At 42.3% G+C, this 25,006-nt stretch overlaps 4 protein-coding genes across 4 annotated transcripts in view; 3 read left to right on the plus strand and 1 right to left on the minus strand.

Moving 5' to 3' along the window:
* The window catches only part of LOC135214505 (zinc finger protein 239-like), a 427,341-nt gene that overhangs the window by 382,976 nt on the left and 19,359 nt on the right, over window positions 1-25,006 (minus strand). The window lies entirely within an intron of this gene.
* On the plus strand, window positions 9,923-11,636 carry LOC135214165 (zinc finger protein 271-like). Its single transcript, XM_064248236.1, has one exon. It carries the CDS (start codon window positions 9,986-9,988, stop codon window positions 11,435-11,437), a length of 1,452 nt encoding a protein of 483 aa, XP_064104306.1. The 5' UTR covers window positions 9,923-9,985; the 3' UTR covers window positions 11,438-11,636.
* On the plus strand, window positions 13,104-13,889 carry LOC135214238 (tigger transposable element-derived protein 1-like). The gene has a single exon (XM_064248301.1). The coding sequence runs from the start codon at window positions 13,104-13,106 to the stop codon at window positions 13,887-13,889; it is 786 nt and encodes a 261-aa protein (XP_064104371.1).
* LOC135214239 (tigger transposable element-derived protein 1-like) lies at window positions 13,925-14,548 on the plus strand. Its single transcript, XM_064248302.1, has one exon. The coding sequence runs from the start codon at window positions 13,925-13,927 to the stop codon at window positions 14,546-14,548; it is 624 nt and encodes a 207-aa protein (XP_064104372.1).

A 25,006-nucleotide genomic window follows, 5' to 3' on the forward strand; every position in this document is an offset into this window, starting at 1 on the left:
GCGCTTGATTCAAAAGTTTTCACTTGGTAGGCCTATAAGTATTTTTCCGCAAATTTTAAAAAAAACTTTTTTTATCGATGTACCAGACGTCCAATTGGCACCCGACAGACAATTTGTGTCGACATTTAATACGTCCGATGGGCGTTATAGGGGTAAAAGAATTCAGTAAATTTACTGAAATTGGCCATGCAGTAACTTTTTTTTAATTAGACATTTTTTTCCAAAAATTTCTTTTCAAAATTGCAACTATAACTGACGTTGTGGCGGAATCACAAGCTAAAAAAAACAAGCGGGCAAATCCCCCCCACCTAAACTTAATCAATCCAGCTACCAAACTCACCCTCAGTCACACTTTCCTCTTCACAATACTGAATACACACAGGACAATTGACCTACCCACACAAAGAACAAAAAAACAAAAACAAACACATGTACTCACCGAACTGCAGATACTCAGGGCTATGCTGTGCTGTCCACTGGTTGAGGTCGCTGAGACACCACCAACAACCAACAACCACAACCCAACAACTAAGGACCACAAACACACAACCACCAATGATCACAACCCAGCAAGCACAACAACCAAGGAACACAACCACAACTCAACAACACAGCAAACAACCAAGGAACACAACCACAACCTATCAACAAACAAGGAATACAACCACAACAAAAGACCACTGCACAAACAATCACTAACACAAAAAAAAAACCCTCGACACACACCCACTAACAACACCAAGAAACCACAACAGCTCCCCAACAACAACAACCCTCAACCATAACAACTCACATATAATCCAAAAGGAACTCACAAGCACAACAAATCTAACAACAAGGCACAACAACTCCAAAGCAAACAACATCAACTTAACAACAACTAAACAACAAACAAAAAACGCACAACTTAGCTGACTATCAATGCCTTCAACAGACTACTGCCGACACTACTGACCATCGCAAGCTCTGCCTAAAGACTAAAGACTGACCAAAAAACTCACTCAAAACTCTCTCTCTAGGACGTTGTCAAATGGAACTCCCATAACTCCTCCATAACGTACCATCATAAAAGATAAGAACTAAAAACAACAGCTACCCCTTAGTATATTTATCAGCAAATTTATAAAAAGATGTCAAGTGAGACACAGAAGCAGTACATCCTTCCTTGAAGTGCAGGTCACAACTCAGCTTCTGAGCTGCCCAGTGTCCCATTTTAGCCAATCTAAAAGTTGCCATTAGTGAATTTATGGGCTATAGAAGTAATGGCACCTCTTACCAAATCGATGGCGTGTAATACTGTATTGATATTCACCAGGCAGTATTGCATCCACCACTCAAAACCTGTTATTGTTACTCATACAAGGGTATCCGTCCATTAAGGGTTAAGAAAAAGGCTCCAGTGCTATTGTCTTCTGGCCCCCTCCCCGACATTTGATCCTTGATCCTCTGCATCTTATAACAGCTGTTTCCTTGAAATACTATTTGACGAGGAGCGAGTTGATGATTCAGCAGCTTTATCATCCTCCTCCTCCTCTTCTGATTTTTAGTTTTACATAGGCAGGAACAGCCTGACACTGATCACTTATGCCTACAATGGACCGAATCTTGGTGAATACCCCTTACATTACAGTCTGATTCTTGTTCTTGTTATTCAATTTCTTTTTGTACAGAATTATCATAAGTTAACCTGCACTGAACCTTCAGAATTAGCTGATATTAATAATAAGTATACCATACAGTGGTACCTTGACACGAAAGTCCCAGCTTACGAAAAATTCAAGTTACGAAAGCAAATACGAAGATTTTTTTGGCTCTACATACGAAAATAGTTCAGGTTACGAAATGTTGTTGCTGTAAAGTCCCGAGATTCGCCCGGACCACCGAGAACAATTTTAAAACTCGCGCACCGCCAACTGAGTAGACTCGCCACCATCCTCCCGCTCTCCCATTGGTTCCTGATGCTAGACAACGCCGTAAGATCCTGCTCTCCTATTGGTCAGCATCTACCCCATGTGCTCTATGTATTCTATTGGTAAAAGGATGCTGTGAATTGAAAAACTTATTCATGCAATACATTTAATAAAAAAAAAACATTAGGTAAAGATAGAATAAAGAATAGAAATGAATGGTTATTATACTGTTTGGTAGTTTCAGTAGTTGAAGAGGGATAATGAAAATTTGATTACTGTACTGTGTGCTAGGTAAAAGTGGTTGCTTGGCAATCGTTTGCTACACGTAGTGTGAACGTAAACAAAAGGTTGGAGGCTTTTTTTGTTTATTTGTTTGTTTGTTTATTATAGTTTATGGTTACTTAATAATTATTTGAAATGAGTACACGCAATATATTTAATAAAAAATTGGGAAATTAGATATCATAAAATATAAAATAAATCAGACTGCTATCATTGAAGCCAACAAATATTTTCTAGAATTCTTCTTCTGTTTTAATATTATATGTTTCATTATAGCTGTCAGTAACTCGGTATCTCCATTTGGTAAAGATAGAATAAAGAATAGAAATGAGTAGTTATTATACTGTTTGGTAGTTTCAGTAGTTGAAAAGAGATAATGAAAATTTATGATTACTTACTGTGTGCTAGGTAAAAGTGGTTGCTTGGTGATCGTTCTGTACTTGTAGTGCTGAATGTAAACAAAAGGTTGGATGCTTTTTTTTTTTTTTGTGTATTATAGCTAATGATTAATTAATAATTATTTGAAATGAGTACATACTGATTATTTATACATTTTACTGGCATATTCTAAGCTTTTAGTTTCTTAGGTTTAGATGTCAGAATCATTGACTAGGGAACAGTAGCTACTGCTGACATAGGCTAGGCTTATTGCTGAGGGACATATGCTAAAGTCCTAATATATGCAGTAAAAATGGGGTTGAACATTACATGCAGTTGAATATTACTCAAGTATGTACAGTATTTTGCCTTTTTGGAGTCATATTTCTTACGTCGGATCGGCATCGTAACCCTAGAACATGTGTTGTAAGCCTGGAAATAATTTACTGGGGTGTTTTTGTAGGGCTTGGAACGAATTAGGCAATTTACATGTAAAATGTGGTTCAATATACGAAAAAATCAGGTTATGAAGGCCGCCTCGGAACGGATTAATTTCGTATCCTGAGGTACAACTGTATATGTATAGAGTATACTTAAGGATAGGTTGCTGTATATACATACAATATACCATAGTGTACACTAGGCTAACTGTTATTAGTGTTATTCAATTTCTCTTTGTACTAAATTATCAGAATTAGCTTATGTTAATAACTACTATACCTTATATTTATAGAGTATAGTGTATAGTGTAAGGTAGGCTACCATATATGTATAGATGGTACTGATTACTCTAGTGCAGGCTAGGCTATATTTGGGATATGATTTTCAAAAACGATGGTTTTTTGGAACCTAAATCCCTTCGTAAGTAGGGCAGTAGTTTATGATGCATGTTTCAGGATTATGATGGAAGAAATATGGCTCCAAAATAGTGGAATAATAAAAATGTTTGTACACAAAACACAAATCATTGGTTGTTTGCATGAGGAATTGCTTAAGGCGAAGCCAGGAAATGGCCGCTAGACTTTGAAATAAGGTGGTTAGGCAAAATACCTGTCCAATAGCTGAGAGTCCCGTCCTAACTGGATGTCAACATTCCAATTTGCTTTTGGCCATCGTCTGGTGAAGACATGTTGCTATGCTCTCTGCTAGACCATTCTTAAGGTTCTACTTAAACATTCCCAGTGGGATCTTTCTGTGTTTTTGATGAATTGAATGTGTGTTTGTTTATCTAATATATAATGTAGACCCACGAATCAGAGAGGCCCCGTAAAGACACCTTTTCCCAGCATGTGTGTCTGGGAGTTGGCGGGAAAAAGTACAGAAACTTCCGCTCATTTGTTGACCTTGATTCTCACACCCTTTGCAGCCATTGGCAGGGGCATGAGTGTACTAGGACATCTGCTTGTACTGAGTGCTGTTCCTGGTCGCCTGAGCTGTGGGTGAAGTTTGAAGGGAGGAAACGGTACCAGAGGAAGGCTACTAGGTTCGTCTTAGGGTAACACGCCCCCTGACTTGGTTGCTGAACCTTCATCCTCGTTTCTCTCCCCCAGCAAGCTTCCCCTTCTTGCTGTTTCTCCTTCAGTGAAAACTCTCCTTCATCTTCTTTATCTGATTCGACAGGTGGAGAAGGCCAGGGGACGGGCTGCCAGGACTACCCCTCTCTTGGGGCCTCCCTCTCACTCGAGGAGGAAAATATCTCCCTTGTAGCAAGGGGGGTGACTTCCCCCTCAAATTCAACTCTTGCTTCTACAGGTTTGGTGGACACTCAAACAAGAAATCTCCAGCAGGCATGGCTGTCACTTGGATTGACTAGCACACCATTGATACAGGGGCTCATGTCACACTTAAGAGTCCCCCGCCCCCCTCCCCGTATCTCGCACAGCGACAACCACTACCTCCGCAACAGTTACAACACATTTGCACGCGTGCCTCCGTGGTGTTCGTCTGTCACCCAATGAATGTGACTTGGGCACACATCCTCACTTGCTGGCACCTCAGTTGTCAGTGCTGCTGCCTCTTGGCTTCGTGGTGGTCTCTCCTCCTGTGCCTGAGCTCTCTGTGCTTCCATCACCAGTGACCCTTGACCTGACCACTCCGATGATTCCTCCTGCTTCAGTGGTTGTGGACACCTCAAATTTCATTCCTCCTATTGTGATTGCTACTGGCACTGGGCCTGTTCTTGCTGCTTTCACTGCCTCAGCTGTCCCATTTGCTCCTGTGATGCCTGCTGCCCCTTGGATGGGCGATCTGACCATCATCATGAAGAAGCTGATGAAGAAGCAGTCTCGTAAGGTGTCGTTGTGTTCCTCATTGACTTTATCTTCGTCATCATCGTCTGCTGCTCCTTCCTCTTCTTCTACTAAGGCTTCTTGGTTAGGAAGAAGGCGGCGGGTTATCCTCCCTCTAAGAAGTCCTGCTATGACACTTCTAAGGGTCTGCCTCCTTCCCAGAGGAAGAGTTGGGTCTCCCATCAGTTCTCCTAATCCTGTGGGATTTGGAACTTTCTGTCTAACCCCATGTCTAGCATTTTGGGAGCCTTAGGTGCACAGACTTTAGTTTTGCACTCCTGTCAGCAGTTCTTGGAGTTTTACTCCAAAAACTGGTGCTGTGTCAGTAGCTCATTTGCAAGTCACTCCAAGTGAATGAACCTCGTGCATCTAGAATCGTTGCCGGAGAGAGATCTCATCATCCCGATTCAGGTACAGGCCAAGAATTGGCGAGTCATGCACGTGTCTCCTCCCTTCCTGTTGACACTAGTACCAGTGTTCTTACAGGTTCCAAATCTTGTTTGGTCCCCCGAGATTATGCAGCTGGAGAGACTAAGAGGAGGTTGCCTGACAAGTCTTCTTCTTGTGAGGTTTCAGCTCCAAAGAAGTGACGTGCTTGACTCCACCCAATCCCAGTTTACATTTGTGGAATCAGAGTGGTTTGGTTAAGGTGAGTGATGTGCTTGGTGAGCGAGAACCTCTACTCTCCTCGAATGAGCGCTTCACCGTGGCAAAAGCACTCCCCTAGACTTGCGTTACCATCATCACCATGTATTGATGATTGCTTGTGACACGGCCTCCTGTTGGTTTGGTTAGCAGGAAGGTTGAGAGTGCCTGATCCTCCTCTCCTTTTCCCTTTACCTCCTGGGGTTTTACAGGGAGCAACAAATCGGCCAGGAGAAACTCTGGAGAGTCTTCTCCCCAGAGTTCAGCTGCAAAGGCCTACACTCCTGGCTGAGTCCTAGGATTGCACCAGTTGTACAACCAAGTTGTTAGGACAGATTGAAGTGGTCTGTCGAAGTTTTCTCTGCTGCCGGGAGAGTCGATCGGGAGAACTGCACCCTGGAAGGATTCAAGGGTCCTTTCCCCCAGGATGTGGACACCCCCAAAATACAGAGGACTTTTTCAGGGATTATCTTCCTGATTCATTGGCACAATGATCTTGTGGAAGGGACCATGGCCTCTTCTCGCGTCTCAAATCCCTTTGGGGACCAAAAAAAGAACCCAAGGTTTTGATGGGGCTGCCATGACCCTCACTTGCCAAAGGAGTACTTAACCAGGTGAATAATCTTGCCACTGTGCAAGAGAATTTACTTAGGGCAAATCGTTCTGACAAGCTACTTCCCCCTCCTCTGCCTTCTCAGAAGCACTACTATATGCCTTAGGAGAGGTCTCTGCTGACAAAGCAGGTTGACCCAGACTTAGTACGACTAGGTCTGGACCTCTTGTTGCAGCGTCTTCCTTCAGAAGGTATTCTCTTTTGCAGTAAGAGGCAGCAAGCCTGGAGGTCCCATTCACAAAAGATACGTCTGTAGAGGGATCTCGATGACGGTTTAGTCCTGGCGAATTGCTGCGAGCAGTTGCTTTAACGGGACAGGGATCAACTCCTCAAGTTTAGCCACACCCATGGGATTGTGGTAAATTTCAAGTAGTCCAATTTCATCCCCAATCAGAGGATAATGTACCTGGGCATGCTGATAAATATGGTAAAAGCAAGAGTTTCTGCCTCAGAGTCTTTTATCAGCAGGTTCAGGGAGGTACCGCAGTATTTCTTGTCTCAGCTGGAGCAACCAGCACAGCAACGGCAAGTCGTAGTTAGTCATCTGTCATCATGGGCGGCTTCACCTTTGTTCACTCTAGTGGAGAATGAATGAGTACTGGTCCCAATGTTAAGATCCTCATTCCTTTTTCATTCCCCAGTTGGAGGAAGTGATAGAGGATTTAGACTGGTGGTTGGATGCCAGGAATCTCGTAAAAGGAGTATCCTTGCATGCTCCCCCTCCCGGATGCATTGACCAAGGGATGGGTCGCACACCTGGAGGATTACCGACTTCAGGGATGTGGAACCAACTCGACAGACACCTCCACATCAAAATCCTGGAACTCAAAGCAACCTTCCTGGCTCTCCAAGAGTTTCGGTATTGATGATGGGGCATTCCTTGTTGTTGTTGGTTGTTGTTGAGCGAGAACACCACGTCAGTGGCATGTGTCTACAAGCAGGGGTGTTTCATACCTAACCCCTTACAAGCAGGGGTGTTTCATATCTCCCCCGCTTCACCTGTTGACATTGCAGGTGCACGAGTGGGCGGTAGCTCACTTGGCGGAGCTGTCGGACAGATACATTCCAGGGAAAAGGAATGTTGTGGCAGATGAGCTCAGCCACCAGAATCAGGTGATAGGACAGAGTGATCCCTTCATCCAGACATCACAGAGAGGTAATTTAACCTGCACAACAAAAAACATCAGGTCTTTTGTTCCGTCTTGCCAGGGAAAACCTTGACGTTTATGCATTCCCTCCATTTTGTCTGCTTTGCAAAGTGATTACCAGAGCATTCGTCACCATCCCAACTCTAGCTCTGCTCTCCGAAGCACCGAGAGAGATTCCTTCCTGGCACAACCTTCTGTGTCAGCCACACGTAGAGTAGTATCATCAGGCAGTGCAGTCCTTGCTTCTTCACGGCTGGAGGTTATCCACCATCTCTTGCGTGCAAGAGGCTTTTTGCCCTGCACAGCAACATAGATGCCTGGATACCTCAAACAGTCCTCTGCAACAGTATACTAAGGAAAATCGGCCAGCTTTTGTAGTTGACGTCGTAGATGGGTATCTCTCCTGTCGGAACTACTCTTTAGTAGGTCGCTGATTTCCTTTTCGTCCTTTGCCGAGAGAACTTTCTCTCTGTTTCAAGAGTGAAAGGCTATCGAGTTCCCCAAGGAATAGTACATAGGCTGAATGGGGTACATATCTCCTCCTATCTGGAGATTTTGCTTTTGATGATAAGCTTCAGCTTTGAAAATTCTTGCCCACCAGGGTTCTCATTTTGAGGAGCCAGACTCATGCACTGTACGAGCCCTTATGAGGGTCATCAAACAGGGATCTGACCCTTAAGACCGTGTTCCTGTTTGCCCTGGCATCGATGAAGAAAGGAGGCGAAGTTCATGGACTTCGATGTGAAACACTCAAGGGGATGGGGATCTGTTATGATCAATTTCATTCCGGACTTCCTGGCAAAGACTCAAAACCCGTAGGTCCTTGATGCCATGTTTGAGTCCTTTATGATACCCTCCCTATAGGACTTCGTTGATAACGATGCAGACGAAATGCTACTTTGTCTTATTAGAGTGGTGCAGCTTTTTCTGAAGAGGACTGGGCATTTCCAACCTGAGTGTCACTGACTCTTCATTAGCAGTACTGGCTTGTCCAATAAAGAAGTGTCCAAGAACATGGTTTCTTTCTGCCTTCCTGAGATGATAAGAAGTGTGTACTCTGCTGCTGGCATAAACGACACGGTACTTCCCATCCAAGAGCTGACGAGGTTAGGGGCATTGATCCAACCCTCACATTCCAGAAGAATCTGTCAGTCCATCAGGTTCTGAAGGTTATGGTGTGGTCTCGACAGACCATCTTTACTTCCTTATACCTTCAGGACATAGCCCACAAGTCCTTGGAGACTTTTGCCTTGGGATAGGTGTTGCCTGCTCAAGAAGTTGTGTTGGGTACCCAGCTCCTCTATCAGGACAAGTTTGCCTTAGATGTACAGTTGTGGATGTGAGAATGAATGTGGGAGTGATTGTCCCGTCTTCTTCTCCGTGATTGTCCCGTCTTATTCTCCCTCCCTTCATACCTCTTCCATTCCATCAGGCAGAGAGTGGATTAAGCCGTAACATGCTGGAACTGACACCAATGCAGGGTAAGTTTTGCAATTGAGCAACCATTCTCTTTATCTTTTAGATTATAGAGGCAACTGCCCCTTTCTCTAGCAAGGAGAGGAAGGAGAGGCTCCTGACAGTAATCAAACTGCTTATATTTACCATTCTGTCTTTGACTCTGAGATTCATCCCAGCTTGTTTGTCATATGGGGTTACGTTTCCTCCCTCATTCAAGGGGTTACGTTTCCTCCCTCATTCAAGAAAAGCCAAGAAGTCTGATGTTTGGTCATGCAGTCCCTGTACTCTATTCAATTCATCAGAGGCATGACTCTCTTCTTTGCCCTTTCGACTAGGAAGAAAATCCAGGTATGCAAACTCCATTCAGTTCTACAGACTCATTCAGATTCCTCACTCCAAGAATGAGTTTTCCTAATGTAAAGGACCGAGGGTTTGTGTATTGTGTATGAACAAATGACAATTTTTTTGTAAGTAAATTGCATTTTCCCTAACTATACAAACCTGAGGCCCTTTACACATTAGGCCCACCTCATGCTACCCCTCAGTCTGATACCTGGGCCAAAAGCAATTATATGTTTATGTTCAGATGGGCTGGGCTCCTACCAACCAAATGGTAGTTTAACTACCTGTCTGCCTTGTTTAGATGTCAAGCAGCCATTTTCCAGCTTTGGCATAAGTAATTCCTAATGTAAAGGATTGGTTGTTTATATAGTTAGTAAAAATACAATTTACTTCAAAAAAATTGTATTTTTCCTAATGAAAATAGCCTCTTCTACCATAAAATGTAAATGTAATTCGTATAAGAAAAAAACATTCTTCTTAAATAGTTTTATAATACTCCCAGTTCATGAAGGAAAGATGATGTTCATTTGATAGTCAAAACTAGAGTAAGTCGTGAATTTGTGGTAAAGGTAGAAAAAGGTGGTTGAATTGTTGACCCACTTTGGCCTAAATAAATTTGTTGATTCCAAACAGCATCCAGTGATGCTTTTTTTATATCTACTGGGACATATTCTGTCCAAATGACCATTGCATTGTGATATTTTTTGTTTTCCCAGAGGATGCTTACTTCAGAGTTGAGAAAAGCACTCACTATTGTAAAATATGAGATTGTTTTGAATTTCTCATTCTAGTTTTTATGAATGGTGCTATTCAGAATATATTTTTCTGATTTTTTTTTTCATTTTATTTCAGAGTATTACAACAGGACAATTTAATCAGCTCCTTACAAGGATTGAGTATTGTACATAGAACATCCTGAAAATGGAAGCTGAAAAATCGTCATCGTTGTTGTTAATCAAAGAGGAAAAGAATTTGGAGGAGGGTCTTATTGAAAACACAGGTGAAGGCTCTTCATTTGCAGACCCCTTCTTAGAAGTCAAGGCAGAACCAGAATTTTTTGACCATGGTGAATTTGATGTGAACTGTTCATCCCAATCTGTTAAGTATGAGGAGGGCATCTCTCCAAGCTGTGATGATGAAAGCGTAAAGAAGATCTGTATTGCAGAAGAAAGTAGACATTTTGGCAGGAGAGATGCGTTTTCAAAAAGAGAGAAATCCCACATGAGAGCCCATAAAGAGGAAGTACATACTTGTTCTATATGTAAAAAAAGTTTTTCTCATTCAGCTAATCTCAAAAACCACATGAGAACTCATACGGGAGAAAAACCATATAATTGTTCTATATGTCAAAAAAGTTTTTCTCTCTCAACTAATATCAAAGACCACATGAGAACTCATACAGGAGAAAAACCATATAATTGTTCTATATGTCAAAAAAGTTTTTCTCAATCAAGTAATCTCAAAAAACACATGAGAACTCATACAGGAGAACAACCATATAATTGTTTTATATGTCAAAGAAGTTATTCTCAATCAAGTCATCTAGAATACCACATGAGAATTCATACAGGAGAAAAACCATATAATTGTTCTATATGTCAAAGAAGTTTTTCTCGATCAAGTGAGCTGAAAAGACACATGAAAACTCATACAGGAGAAAAACCATATACTTGTTCTATATGTCAAAAAAGTTTTTCTCTCTCAACTAATCTCAAATACCACATGAGAACTCATACAGGAGAAAAACCATATAATTGTTCTATATGTCAAAAAAGTTTTTATCTCACAACTAACCTCAAAAGACACATGAGAATTCACACAGGAGAGAAACCATATAATTGTTCTATATGTCAAAGAAGTTTTTATCAATCAAGTGATCTCACAAAACACATGAGAACTCATACAGGAGAAAAACCATATAATTGTTCTATATGTCAAAGAAGTTTTTATCAATCAAGTAATCTCACAACACACATGAGAACTCATACAGGAAAAAAACCATATAATTGTGAAATGGGAGAGAAATCATATAGCTGCTCTATATGTCAAAGACGTTTTTCTCAATCAAGTGATCTCAAAAAACACATGAGAACTCATACAGAAGAGAAAACATATACTTGCTCAACATGTCAAAGAAGTTTTTCTCAATCAAGTGATCTCAAAAAACACATGAGAACTCATACAGGAGAAAAACCATATAATTGTTCTATATGTCAAAGAAGTTTTTCTCAATCAAGTGTTCTCAAAAACCACATGAGAACTCATACAGAAGAAAAACCATATAATTGTTCTATATGTCAAAAAAGTTTTTCTCTCTCAACTAATCTAAAAAAACACATGAGAACTCATACAGGAGAACTACCATATAATTGATTTATATGTCAAAGAAGTTATTCTCAATCAAGTGATCTCAAAAACCACATGAGAACTCATGCAGGAGAAAAACCATATAATTGTTCTATATGTCATAAAAGTTTTTCTCTCTCAACTAATCTTAAAAAACACATGAGAACTCATACAGGAGAACAACCTTATAATTGATTTATATGTCAAAGAAGTTATTCGCAATCAAGTGATCTCAAAAAAGGGATTTTGACGAAGGAAAAATCTACTTCAGGGCGATAGGTTCGTGTCGCCCTGTGAAATAATCCTTAAGTTCATTATTTCTAGGGTAAATAACCTAATAAATACCAGAGAAAAAATAAATTCAAGAAGATGTCAGTATAACTGACTCGCTCACTCTATAAAAGAAGTGTCGGTATGGAAACAGGGGCGAGTGAGACCACTACCACGAACCTTTTGCCATTTAGAACTTCCTACATCAAAATCCCCCACCTGAGAGAGCCGATCCTAAAGGAGGATGCGTCTGCTACTACTACTAATACCCACGCCAAGCGAAGTGCAGCGCCTCTAGTGGTCATCCTTTTCTAAAGATGTCCATCTTGGGCTGCAGGGTGGGTAATAAGGGTGGGTTTCACAGGGCGACACGAACCCATCGCCCAGAAATAGATTTTTCCTTCGTCAAAATCCCTTTTCTGGGCTCAGTTCGTGTCGCCCTGTGAAATAGCACCAGAGAAACAGCACAAGATGACAATGGAGGGTCTTAATGAAACAATAAAATAAAATAAGAGTACAGTGAGCCCTCACTACTTCGCGGTTCGACCATCGCGGATTCATGACTTCGCGGACTTTTTTCATTACGTATGTATATATTATAAAAGAAATATATCGCGTATTTTCCGGAAATTTCGAAAATAGCCGCAATATATGAAGACCCCAAATATTTCGTTAATTCCATTAATAATTAGTAATATCTGCTCTTACTGATGGTTCATTGCATTACATATGACATATATTTCAGTACAGAAAGAAATAAAACACGAAAAGAGAATGTGATCATACGATAATTCAGTATACGTAGTAAAATTAAATCGAACATGAAACGCAAATCAGATGTAGTCTGACTTTGTCATATTTGAATGGTGTAAGGCTGCTGATGGCTACTACTACAAATGTAATGGATGTGCATCTTTTCCTTGAATCTTTTGTATGTATACGTAGTACTGCATCCAATAATATTGTTTGTTGCAAAAATCACATCTCGAATAAGCGTACGCATCTTACAACAAAACAAGCGTAAAATAGCGTACGTAAAGCATCTATTGTACCTTGTACATATTTGAATTTGTAACTTCTACGTAGCATGTAAGACGGACTGTGATTGGTTCCAATGCTGATAGATGACGAATCAGCTCCGAAGTTTTGTAATCTAGCCTGTGATTGGTGTTTTGACCGCTTCTCCGATCCGCAGCAGCTTGGCTTGTCTCCGACCAGTAGCATCTTCTCGCGGCCACTTTGTTTGCCGCTCTCTCGCCCGGTAGATGCTGCTACGTTACTGTGTAACTTTAACCTGTGCTGTGCGTGACTGTTTGAAGTTGAACTTTTTGTTGAACTTTCTGTTTACGTAACCCCTGCAATGGCTCCCAAGCGTTCTGCTTCTGCTAAGGCTGGTAGTAAGCCTAAACGCCACCGAAAAATGATGACGATTGCTGAGAAGGTGACACTTCTCGATATGTTGAAAGAAGGCAGAAGTTACGCGGCCGCAGCCCGCCATTTTGGAGTGAACGAATCCACCGTTCGCTACATTAAGAAGGACGAAGCGAACATTAGAAAGACGGCTGCCATCACCTTTAGCAGGTCAGTGAAGCGAGTTGTTACTGCTCGTAATAAAACGATTGTCCGTATGGAAGGTGCTTTAGCAATCTGGATTGCCGACTGCCGGAAGAAGAACATAGCCTTGGATACGAACACCATCCGAACCAAGGCTTTGAGTTTGTATGAGAATTTTGCGGCAAAGGAACCTCAAGACGACGATGGCGACCATGCTGAAGAAGACGAAGATGATGTACTAGATGAACCTCAAGCAGGGACATCCACTGATTCCCAGCCTCAGAAACAACGTTTTTCCGCCAGTAAAGGATGGTTCGCGAAATTTCAGAAATGCTTCGGCCTGAAAAGCGTTTCCCTGCATGGCGAGGCTGCTTCCGCTGACACTACCGCTGCTAAAACTTACGCGAATGAGACATTTAAGAATATTATCACTGAAGGCGGATACAAGCCCGAACAAGTGTTTAATATGGATGAGACCGGCTTGTTTTGGAAGAGAATGCCGTCGCGAACTTTCCAGTTCAAAGAAAGAAGGCCAAAGCCTCTGGCTTTTAAAGCATTCAAAGATCGTGTTACCCTCGTGATGTGTGGCAATGCTGCTGGATTTTTGCTAAAGCCGGGGCATTATTTACAAATCGAAAAAACCCTCGCGCTTTGAAAAATAAAAATAAGAATCTCCTTCCCGTGTACTGGATGCATAATCCAAAAGCATGGATTACGAAGATGCTGACCTCCAACTGGTTCCACCAGTGTTTTATCCCACAAGTCAGTAAATATCTCTTAGAGAAGGGCTTGCCATTTAAGCTCCTTCTCCTTATGGATAACGCTGGTGGACACGCAACTGATCTGTCGCATGAGGGCATTCAGGTTGAGTTCCTGCCACCCAACACAACGTCATTAATTCAACCGATGGACCAGGGGGTTATCAGGGCGTTCAAGGCCCTCTACACGAAGAATACCTTGGCGGACCTCGTTGCATGTGTGGATGCTGCCCAAGATGATGAGGATGAAACATTCAATTTGAAGGCATACTGGCGGCAGTACACAATAGCCACGTGCCTGCAGAACATCCAGAAGGCACTGAAAGAAATGAAACCTGCTACTGTTAATGCGAGCTGGAAGAAGTTGTGGCCCCAGATTGTTTACGATGACAAGGGATTTACACCTGCTGAGATTCAACACTCTGCAGTACGGAAATCTGTGCAGTTGGCTGCGATAATTGGAGGTGACGGGTTTGGCGACATGACGACTGAAGACGTTGACGAGTTGTTGGACTGCCATTCCCAGCTGCTACTGACGCAGACCTCGAAGACTTGACGAAATCGGCCAGTGACGAAGACAGTGAAACACAGGAAGAGACCCAAGAAATTGTCGAAGAAACGGGCTTAACATTAGAACGGCTTGCCAAGCTCTGCAACCTTGCGAAGGAGTTGAAAGAATTGTCGCAAGAGTGGGACGAGGATATGGTTCATTCTCTGCAATTCTGCAACAAAATCGATGAAGACATGACTCCCTACAGGATGCTCTTCGAGCGAAAAAAGAAGCAGCGGCAGCAACTTCCGATCACAATGTTCTTCCAGCCTCGCAAAAAAGAGCCAGTTCCTCCTGCTACTATGCCTTCGGAAGAAATTGAAGAAGTGTCCCAGGAAGAAGTTGAAGAGGTGTCCCAGGAAAAGACACCTCCGTCTGAAGAGACGTAAAATACTATCATTGGCTGCACAGTAGAAGACATCATCAGCATCATCATCATCATTTCTACTGTGCAGCAAATTCATCGCCATCATCATTCAAGTTTTTCTTCAACTTCTTTCGTGGTGAGTACAGTAACAATCTTTATTTTTTTATACTTTAATATTCTAATATTTTAATATTTGTGCCTGTTTTAATTTAGGGTACTGTAGTACATGCATTAAGTGTTCTGTACATTAAAGGGTGGTTTGTTAACAGTACTACATAAAGGGAGGGTTTTAAAAGTCTGAATATACATGTTAAATAAATACGTAAATATGGTGTCCCTACTTCACGGATTTTCAGCTATCGCGGCCGGGTTTGGAACCTATCTACCGCGATAAACGAGGGTTCACTGTATAATATAAGTGAATCAAAAGTTATGATACAAAATTACAATATAAAGGTACTTAAAACTAGCTTAATATAATAATAAAGGGCAAAGCATAGCTTAATATTATGGTATCAAAACAAATTCTCAAGAAGATTCACTAAAACTAGATTAATATATATACAAAATATACAAAAGTTATTGTGTTCTACCCTAGCATAAAAATAAGGGTAGAAACACTGAAGCACATTTATATGTACAGTTATGTGGGTGTCCCTAGCAAAAAAATAAGGGACATTCCACCAATATATCATCCTAGCAGCTAAGGCTAGAGGACCATGTAGAGCATAACGGTAGGGTGAGACATGTTAGACAAAGTAGGTAGAAAGGAGACCTGGATCTTCAACTATAACTACTGTGCAGAGTCAGGGGAAACTATGTTTCCCGCTGCCACTGCTGAAAATTTTAAGGATTCGAAGTACTTTAGGTAATGACGCTTGAAGACTGTCGGTGATTTCCATCCAGTATATTTCTTAAGATCATCAAAATTCATGTGTTGGAAATAATTAATAGAGGTAGCTACTGCCCTGATATCATGTGCTTTTGGGAATGATTCAGGATTGGCTTGTTTAATGAAGTAAAGGATCTGCTGTCTGATTTCTTTTATTGATAAGGTGCCACCTCTTTCTCTCATAAAGAGAGGACCTGAGGATCTAGAGGATGTCCGAGACAGAAAGGCTCTTAAGGTCATTACTGGACAGAGAGAGGGATCTTGGGGAAGAGGAATGACTTTCCAAGGTGCCCACCTTGCTAGAGGATCCTCATTTTTAGCTAAAAAGCTGCGATCCGGGGAAAGTAAAACTTCTCCTGAAGGGAGAAATTCCATATGTTCCGTATCTCTGGATAGAGCCGACAGTTCTGAAATTCTGGCCCCTGAGGCCAGGCTTAGTAAAAATAGCGTCTTTCTAAGTAACATTATAAATGTGCAAGTCGAGTTGTCAGTGTCCGAAGCTAGCTTGAGGACATCATTTAAAAACCATGAAACTGAAGTAGGTCTCTCATAAGGTCTAAGTCTAGCACAGGCTTTGGGAATAGACGTAAAGTAAGATTCTGTTAAGTCTATTTGAAAACCCAACTGAAAGATTTTCTTCAAAGCTGATTTATTAGTGGTAATAGTGCTAGCTGCTAGACTTTTCTCAAAAAAGGACCTGAAAAAGGATATAGCTAAGTTAACTGTCATGGTTGTAGTGTCTGTTTCCTTCAGGAAAGATGCTAACTTTTTGACAGCAGAATCATACTGTCTTAGAGTTGATTCCCTCTTATCTGATTCTAGGAAGAGGATGTTCTGGGGATCAATATCTGCATCTTTTTTAGCCGCAAACTTCATGAAGTCCATAAAGTTAGGGTCCTGAGAATTCCTGAGGAAGCAAACACAGTCCTCATTTGTACTGATTGAGACAGTTTGGGATTGGGAATCCGTCGAGGTCGGAGACCCAATTCCAGTAGCAAGGGGTACCAGTTGCTCTTTGGCCAATCTGGAGCTACAAGAGCTACTTGTCCTTTGAAAGTCCTGAGTTTGTTCAGAACTTTCAAGAGAAGATTCACTGGAGGAAAGATGTAAATCCTTCTCCACTGATTCCAGTCTATTGACAAGGCGTCCGTGGCATAGGCCAGAGGGTCCAGGTTGGGGGCCACATAGCAAGGGAGCTTGTGGTTCGCTTGTGAGGCGAATAGATCTACTTGGAGACCTGGAACACTCCGGCATATCCACTGGAACGACTTGTCGTCCAGAGACCACTCTGATTCCAGAGGAACTGAACGGGACAAGGCGTCCGCTATCACATTCCTTACCCCTGCTAAATGGGTGGATGATAGATGCCATTTGTACCTGTTCGCTAAGGAAAAGATGGCTATCATGACATGGTTCACATGCTTGGATTTGGATCCCCCTCTGTTGATGCAGTGTACTACTACTGCGCTGTCCAAAACTAGCCTTAGATGAGACTTCTTTGGGGAAGGAGCTTCTTTAGGGTAAGAAATACTGCCATTGCTTCCAGAACATTTATGTGGAGCTGGCGGAACTGAGTGGACCAAGTCCCCTGAACTTTCTTGAACTGAGAATATCCTCCCCAACCGGTTAGGGAGGCGTCTGTGTGAATAGTTAACGCCGCAGGAGGATATTGAAGGGGAACTGACTTGGACAGATTCTTTACCTTCGCCCATGGACGAAGTTGGTTGCGAAGGATTTGTGGAATCACTGACAACTTGTCTCGAGATTTGACATTTGCTCTTGAGTGCCAAACTCGATTTATATCTTTCAGTCTTGCCTTCGAAAGGACGTCTGTCACTGAGGCAAACTGGAGGGAACCTAGGATTCTTTCCTGGTTTCTCCTCGAAGCTTGCTTGTTGTTGAGGAATTGCCTCACTGACTTGGCTATTTCTTTTCTTTTGATCACCAGAATTGACAGATTGTGAGAGGATAAGTCCCATTGGATGCCTAGCCACTGAAAACGAGTCTCCGGGGTGAATCTGGATTTCGTTTTGTTTATCTGGAACCCCAGATGTTCCAGGAATTGGATTACCTTCTCTGTGGCTCTGCGGCATTCCTCGACGGTTGGTGCCCAAATCAGCCAATCGTTGAGGTATGCTACTACCATTATCCCTTGTGATCTCAGTTGTTGAACTACTACTTCCGCTATTTTCGTGAATACCCTGGGGGCTACATTCAGTCCGAAGGGCATCACTTTGAAAGAGAATGCCTGGTCTCCTAGCTTGAAACCTAGGTATGGGCGGAAGTGTCTCGCGATAGGGATATGATAGTATGCGTCTGTAAGATCGATAGAGGTGGTGACGGCCCCACGGGGAAGTAAGGTCCGTACCTGCGAGATGGTCAGCATTTTGAACTTGTCGCAGCGAATGAAAAAGTTTAGCTGGGACAAGTCTAAGATTATTCTTCTTTTTGAAGAGCCTTTCTTTGGCACGCTGAACAAGCGCCCTTGAAATTTTAGATGCCTGACTCTCGAAACAACTCCTTTCTGAAGGAGCTCCTCTGCATAATCTGCCAATTCCTTTGATGGTAGTTGAAGAAATGATTTGGTTGGTGGAGGATCTTTGATCCAACTCCAACCTAGTCCTTTGGACACGATGCTCTGTGCCCATTTGCTGAACCCCCACCTGTGACGGAAGAGGAACAGCCTCCCTCCTACCTGGGGAGCCTCACTGTTGTTGTGTGGGATGGCCTCCACGTCCCCCTCTGAAGTGCTTACCTCTGTTGGTAGCCCTTCCTGAACCTCGCTGGCGAAAGTTACCTCTCGCCCTGCTTCCCCTTGAGAACCTATTGAAGGTAGGGAAAGCCTGGCTTTCAAACATGGGATTGAAAGCTGGGGAGACGGTGTACGAGGTCGAGGGTTGGTTCTGGGGGGATAGCAAGAGGATGGGTTGGCTCTGTCCTTTTGATGTCGAAGGCTGACCCGGTTGGGTAACTGGAACGGCCTGGATGAAATGCTGCTGCTGCTGGTGCTTCTGGTATGGTTGGAACCTCTTGGTTTTCTTGAGTTTCTTACCAGAAGAGGGAGGGTTCTCCTGCTTCCTCTTGGTTGAGGTACCCCATCGAGCTCTAAGGCTTTGGTTAAGCCTTGAAGCTTCGTGGTGCACCTCATTCACAGAAGACTCTGGGAACAGGTCCGCACCCCACATGTTGGAAGCAAGAAGTCTATTCGGTTCATGGCGAATAGTAGCCTCTTGCAACACATGTTTACGGCAGTTTCTTCTGGCCATGAAAAAGTCATAAGCATCTGCTCCTACTGTTTGTAGTTGGGACTTAGCCAAGATCTTAAAAAGAGGCTCCGTACCATACGAGAGAGCAGCCATCTCAGTTATGACTAGGGAGTTGAGTGATCTCCCTAGCCTAGTCCTCGCATCAAATTCTGCCTGAATGAGGCTATCAGGCAGTCTAGGTAGCTTCTCGCCGAACTGTTCCATGGCACAGTCCGGTTTCAGCTTTCCTACCGTGAAAGTAGCCGGTAAGTTTTCCCAAAGTTCTCCAAACGCAGGGAAGAGAGGAGATGTAGGCTCTGCTTCCCTGAGCTGTGGAATGGGTTCATCCTTCATAACTGCATGAAGGGTCGTCTCCACCATCTTTGTCGTAAAGGGGAGTGAAGCCTCCTCCTCCGTGGCAAAAATGGTGGAGGGAGAGAGTGAAGGAGGGAGAGGGGGAGGAAGAGTGAACGGGACACACCGGAGAGGACCGAAGCGGCCGGAGGGAGGGGTGGCCAACCCCAACCCCCTTCCACACCGGAGCTCCACGGATCCTGAGTCGAAAAAGTGGTCTCCCCAGACTCCCAGCTGGCCGGGACTCCCAGGAGCCCCCGAGAGAGAGAGAGAGAGGGAGGGAGGGAGGCGCTCACGCGGTTGCCATGACGACCGTGGTGAGCCCGGCCAGACCCCCCCCCCTTACCACGTGGAAGGGAGGGAAGGGAGCTGGGTAGGGCGCCCAGAGGGACACGTGATCAAGGGTGGACCAAGAGGAGATAAGCAACACAACCACTAGGCCAGTGACCACATGAACCCAACTGTACCAAGTGTGAATGAACACGAAAGGTAATAGAACTGCCAAGGTACTGGACACCCTAATAGCTAGCCTAACACAGAATAATATAAACACTAAATAAAATTCATAATAATAAACACATACATCGTAAAAGAATGGAAGGAACACACGAGTGAGAGAGACAGAGATCCAGGAGAAGACGAACCGTTCCGAAGAACAGTCGACTACTCGAAGCCAGCCGTAGCCTATGAAGAGCAAAAGCTGGGATGCTGGACTAGGGAAAAACACTATACCCCTAAATACCTAAACCATAGAGATAACTGGGTGACAAGGGTATGGGCGGTGAATTCCTAAATTCTATAATATGATTCAAATAAATAGTGTAACACGTGATAAGAACCCATGAAAGGAAAGAAAAGATGTCCCAGTATGGAGGACTGGGAAATCTTAACAACACGAGGCGGGCCCATGGCCGCCACGAGTCAACCGGGTGACCGTATATAACCTAAAAAACGGCAAATACTGGTCCCTGGAAGACAAAAATACGAAATCTAAACCTTTCGGGTACTTAACTTAGCTGCGGCAATAGCTGAGCGTTCCATATCGAAGGATAAATCCAAAAGGACGATCACAACACAGAGGAAGAAAAATCGCGTGCGTCGCAAACGTGCTAATAGAAAAGGATGACCACTAGAGGCGCTGCACTCCGCTTGGCGTGGGTATTAGTAGTAGTAGCAGACGCATCCTCCTTTAGGATCGGCTCTCTCAAGTGGGGGATTTTGATGTGAGAAGTTCTAAATGGCAAAAGGTTCGTGGTAGTGGTCTCACTCGCCCCTGTTTCCATACCAACACTTCTTTTATAGAGTGAGCGAGTCAGTTATACTGACATCTTCTTGAATTTATTTTTTCTCTGGTATTTATTAGGTTATTTACCCTAGAAATAATGAACTTAAGGATTATTTCACAGGGCGACACAAACTGAGCCCAGAAAACACATGAGAACTCATGCAGGAGAAAAACCTTATAATAGTTCTAACACTCGCCCCAGTTTTATACCGACACCTTTTATTTAGGTGAGCGAGTCAGAGACTTCTGACATGTCCAATTTAGCAGTTCTCTGGTATTATAGCAATATTTTACTAGAATAATGCTAAAGAGGACACATTTCACTGGGCGACACGGCTTCCTCGCCCAGAAATAGATTTTTCCTACGTCAGAATCTCTTTTCTCTATCAAGTGTTCTCAAAACACACATGAGAACTCTTACAGGAGAAAAACCATATAATTGTTTTATATGTTGAATAAGTTTTTCTCAATCAAGTGATCTCAAAAAACACATGGGAACTCATACAGGAGAGAAACCACATGCTTGCTCTATATGTCAAAAAAGTTTTTCTCTAAGAAATTATCTCACAAAACACATTAGAACTCATAGGGGAGAGAAACCATATAGCTGCTATATATGTCAAAGACGTTATACTGCATCAAGTAGTCTTAAATATCACATGAGAATTCATATGGGAGAGAAACCATATACTTGTTCTACATGTCTAAGAAGTTTTTCTCAATTAGGAACTCTCAAAACTCACATGAGAACTCATACATGAGAACCTTTCACTTCGTATATCAAAGAGATTTTTCTCATCAAAGTAATTTCAAAAGAATTCACACAAGGCAGAAACTGTATACTTGATCTCTGTCCAAGTTGTCGTTATTAAGTGCATTTATTTAACTCAACTTCTGCGTCTGTCTGGCCTCAAATCTTGTAATTCGGTTTTCAACCTGTGCCATTCATTCAGTGGACCTGAAATTTTACATGGTTACTCAATCCCAGTGACAATACAGTAGATCCCCAGTATTTGCAGATGTGTACTAGACCCCTGCCTATGTTTTCAGTTCAAACACAAGAAAAACCTTCTAAAAATGCCTGTACCTGAATATTTTAATAGTGCATTTAGTCTTATAATTGATGTGGAAATACAGTATCTAGTAAATATTTCTCAGTGAAAAATACGTGAATAGGCGAATTTCCCCACAAATAATGATTAGATATAGTCAAAAGAAAAATCCACGAATTCAGGGGCTTGATAGTACAACCTTACATATGAGCAGGTCACCAGTGACCTCTAGTGACCCTACAGTGACCTCTAGTGACCCTTCAGTGACCTCTACCAGTATCTCAGGATTTGTGTGAAAAAATAAGTTTTTGAAACACACCACGATTTTCTAACAATTAATCATGTCTAAAACAATAAAAGTATGGGCCCCAAACATGGAAGGAAATGCTAGAAAAATATATATATTTATTTTTGTTATTGTAGTCGCTGTCTCATCCTCGTGTACTGCCCTTTCCATGGTCTATCCAGAGCTCCATGGCGACCAGACTAATGTCAAAGAATTCTCTTAACTGGTTTTGTGGCCGGGTATTGTGCTGTAATGATAACCATTATGACATGATAGAGTAAAATGGACTCAGATTCAGAGGGCACTTTCTATTATCATCAGCGAACAATAATACCCAGTTTACCTATGTCAAAACTGCAAGAAGAAGAAGTGGTCATTCGCATATGCATCTTCATATTGTTTACATACGACCAATATCCGACCAAGCCATCATTCCCTTTTTGGTTGCCCAAGTAACCAGGGCTCATAGAAGTCCGTTCTACAGTTATTGATTCAGCTAAGTGTATAATTTTAAGTTCCAGTTAAGAATTTTTAGTTTAGACTATGGAGTAATGATTTATTGTGTGTGAAAATCCGCTATCAGCTATATTTCACCAGCACACGTTGGCACTTCTTGCATTTTGTAATCATTAGCTATTTGTAAGAGTGAAAATTGTTTTGGAGAATTTATTATTCTATCTAGAAATTTTATCTAAAGAAATGTTCCACAATTATTATTAAATAAATATAGATAATCCTTTCAGACAGGGCCATTTCTAGCTATGTGGGGGCCCTAGATAGATAGGTAGGTAGGTACTTCATTTTTCCACGAGGGGTTTGTCAAACTGTGATGAAGCAAATCCTAGCCCTTTAGTTGGTTTACTAAGATGCAAGAAACTATTACACTTCACATTTATTTATTTCACATCTGTTTCAAAGTGCAAAGATAATAAAAAAAAGACGCTTAAAACAATACTTAATTAACATCACAGTTACACTTAGCAGAGAAACAACTAATAATTCATATTATTCACAGTAATAATGTATTGTCCTCAAAATGTCTGCTTCCTGGCTTTTTTACTCGCAAACTCATGAATGATGTCCTTATATGACACCTGCTTGTCAACCTCATGGATGATGATGATTATTGCAAGACCAGTGAGTCAATCCTGTCCCATGGAAGACCTTAGATAGGTCTTGATAAGCTTCCGCTTTTAGAAGCTCCTTCCTGTTGAGGCCGCCATAGTCACAGGCAGAGTGCAGGCGATTCTCAGGGCAACCCACAGGTTGGGATATAGTTCCACCAAATTCTTTTGGTGGATGAAGGTGAGGAGCTCAAGAGCAGTTATGTCATCTAAGGGTAAGCTGGGCAAGTTTTTTACTTACACTGCCAGTTCCTTTCCATCAATATTACTTTCATTTCCAGCGCTTAATGTCATGTAGAGGTTGTCACACTGGTTGCTCAATGCCTAATCATCCAGTTTTTGGAAACTGAGCAGCACTCCAAATCTGTCTCGCACTTCACCCAGTGTTTCAAACCTATCAGTTAAAGATTCAATCTTTGTCAACAACATTTTAGCCTCTTCATGGCATCTGGAATGGGCTCATCTGGGGCTTCATAAGCAAAGTGCTTTTTTGTGCTTTTTAAACTTTTTTCTTTGACTACAACCTCTACATTCATTTCCTCATACATGTCTGAGCTGAAGCAAAGCCAGTTCTTCTCTAGTTAGTCAGAGATGTTTTTGCTTTAGTGAGGAGGTCAACAGCCACATCGAGCTGCATTGTGGGAGACGGCAGGAGTGCTGACATGGTTCACATGGGTTAGAATGTCATACCATACGACTGTGCAAATGATAAATCTGTATGACCTCACCTCTTCTGCCAAAGTTTGGGCTTCAACCTTGGTCAGAGGAACTGTCAATTCCCTGATCTTCAGCAAAGCTTCCCTTATATTAGAGGCCTGGTACCACACAGCCTCTATGCTGTTAATACGGCTCTCCCACCTTGTGTCACTCCAAGTCTTGAGTGCAACAGAGATATGTTCCCTTAGGATTGCAGAAATAGCTGATGGGATCTGTTGAAGCTGTTCTGCATCAGATACCACCAAATTTAGGGAATGTGCCCCACGTGGAACTTAAAGTGCACAAGGGTTCTTCTCAAGAAGTCTGGCTGGAACCCCTTTGTTCCTCCCTTTCATGTTGGCACCATTATCATATGATTGTCCTTTGCAGTCATCAAAGGGAATATTCAGCTTCATTAGTTTCTTCAAAATCAATGATGACAAATCAAGACCTGTTTTTTTAGAAGCTACGTAAATCCCATAAAATGTTCCTTGATTTCTGGTGCTTTCTCGATTTTAACAGTCCTTATGATAATTGACATCTGTTCTTGGTGGCTTACATCGGGAGTACAGTCCAAAATGATTGAATAATATTTGGACTGTTTAATCTCAGTCACTACTGTGTCCATTATTTTCCCGCTGATTGTAGCAATAAGTTTATTTTGGATGATATTTCCAAGATAGCTGGAATGACTGAAATGTCCACTCTCAACACGCTCAATGTGCTGTTACATTACAGGATCAAATTCAGCAAGCAAAGGGAAACTTAAATTTTTCATTGGGGCCCCTGTGTGTCTTGGGCAATTTAAATTTTCCAAGCTACCCAGGGAGCCCCTGGTGGCTTGGGGTCCCTAGGCAATCGCCTAGTCCACTTATAGCTAGAAACGGCCCTGCTTTCAGTTTCAGATAACAATATCGGCAATAGCCTACAAGGCAGTAGCCAACAATCTACATCAATTCAGTGAGAATATGTTAACTAGACTGTAGTAGATATTGTCTGTAGCCTAAAACCTAGGATTGTATATCTTTAAGGGTGAACAAAAATAACCTGGCTTATATAGTAACCTTAATCAAGGTAAGATTTAAGAACATACCCTGTCCGGCTATGTGCCTAGACATTAGCCTAAGTTTGCACCAAAGACCTTAGGATTAGATAAGAGGGTA

This window comes from Macrobrachium nipponense, chromosome 45, assembly GCF_015104395.2.
Source record: "Macrobrachium nipponense isolate FS-2020 chromosome 45, ASM1510439v2, whole genome shotgun sequence".
Taxonomy (NCBI): Eukaryota; Metazoa; Arthropoda; class Malacostraca; order Decapoda; family Palaemonidae; genus Macrobrachium; species Macrobrachium nipponense.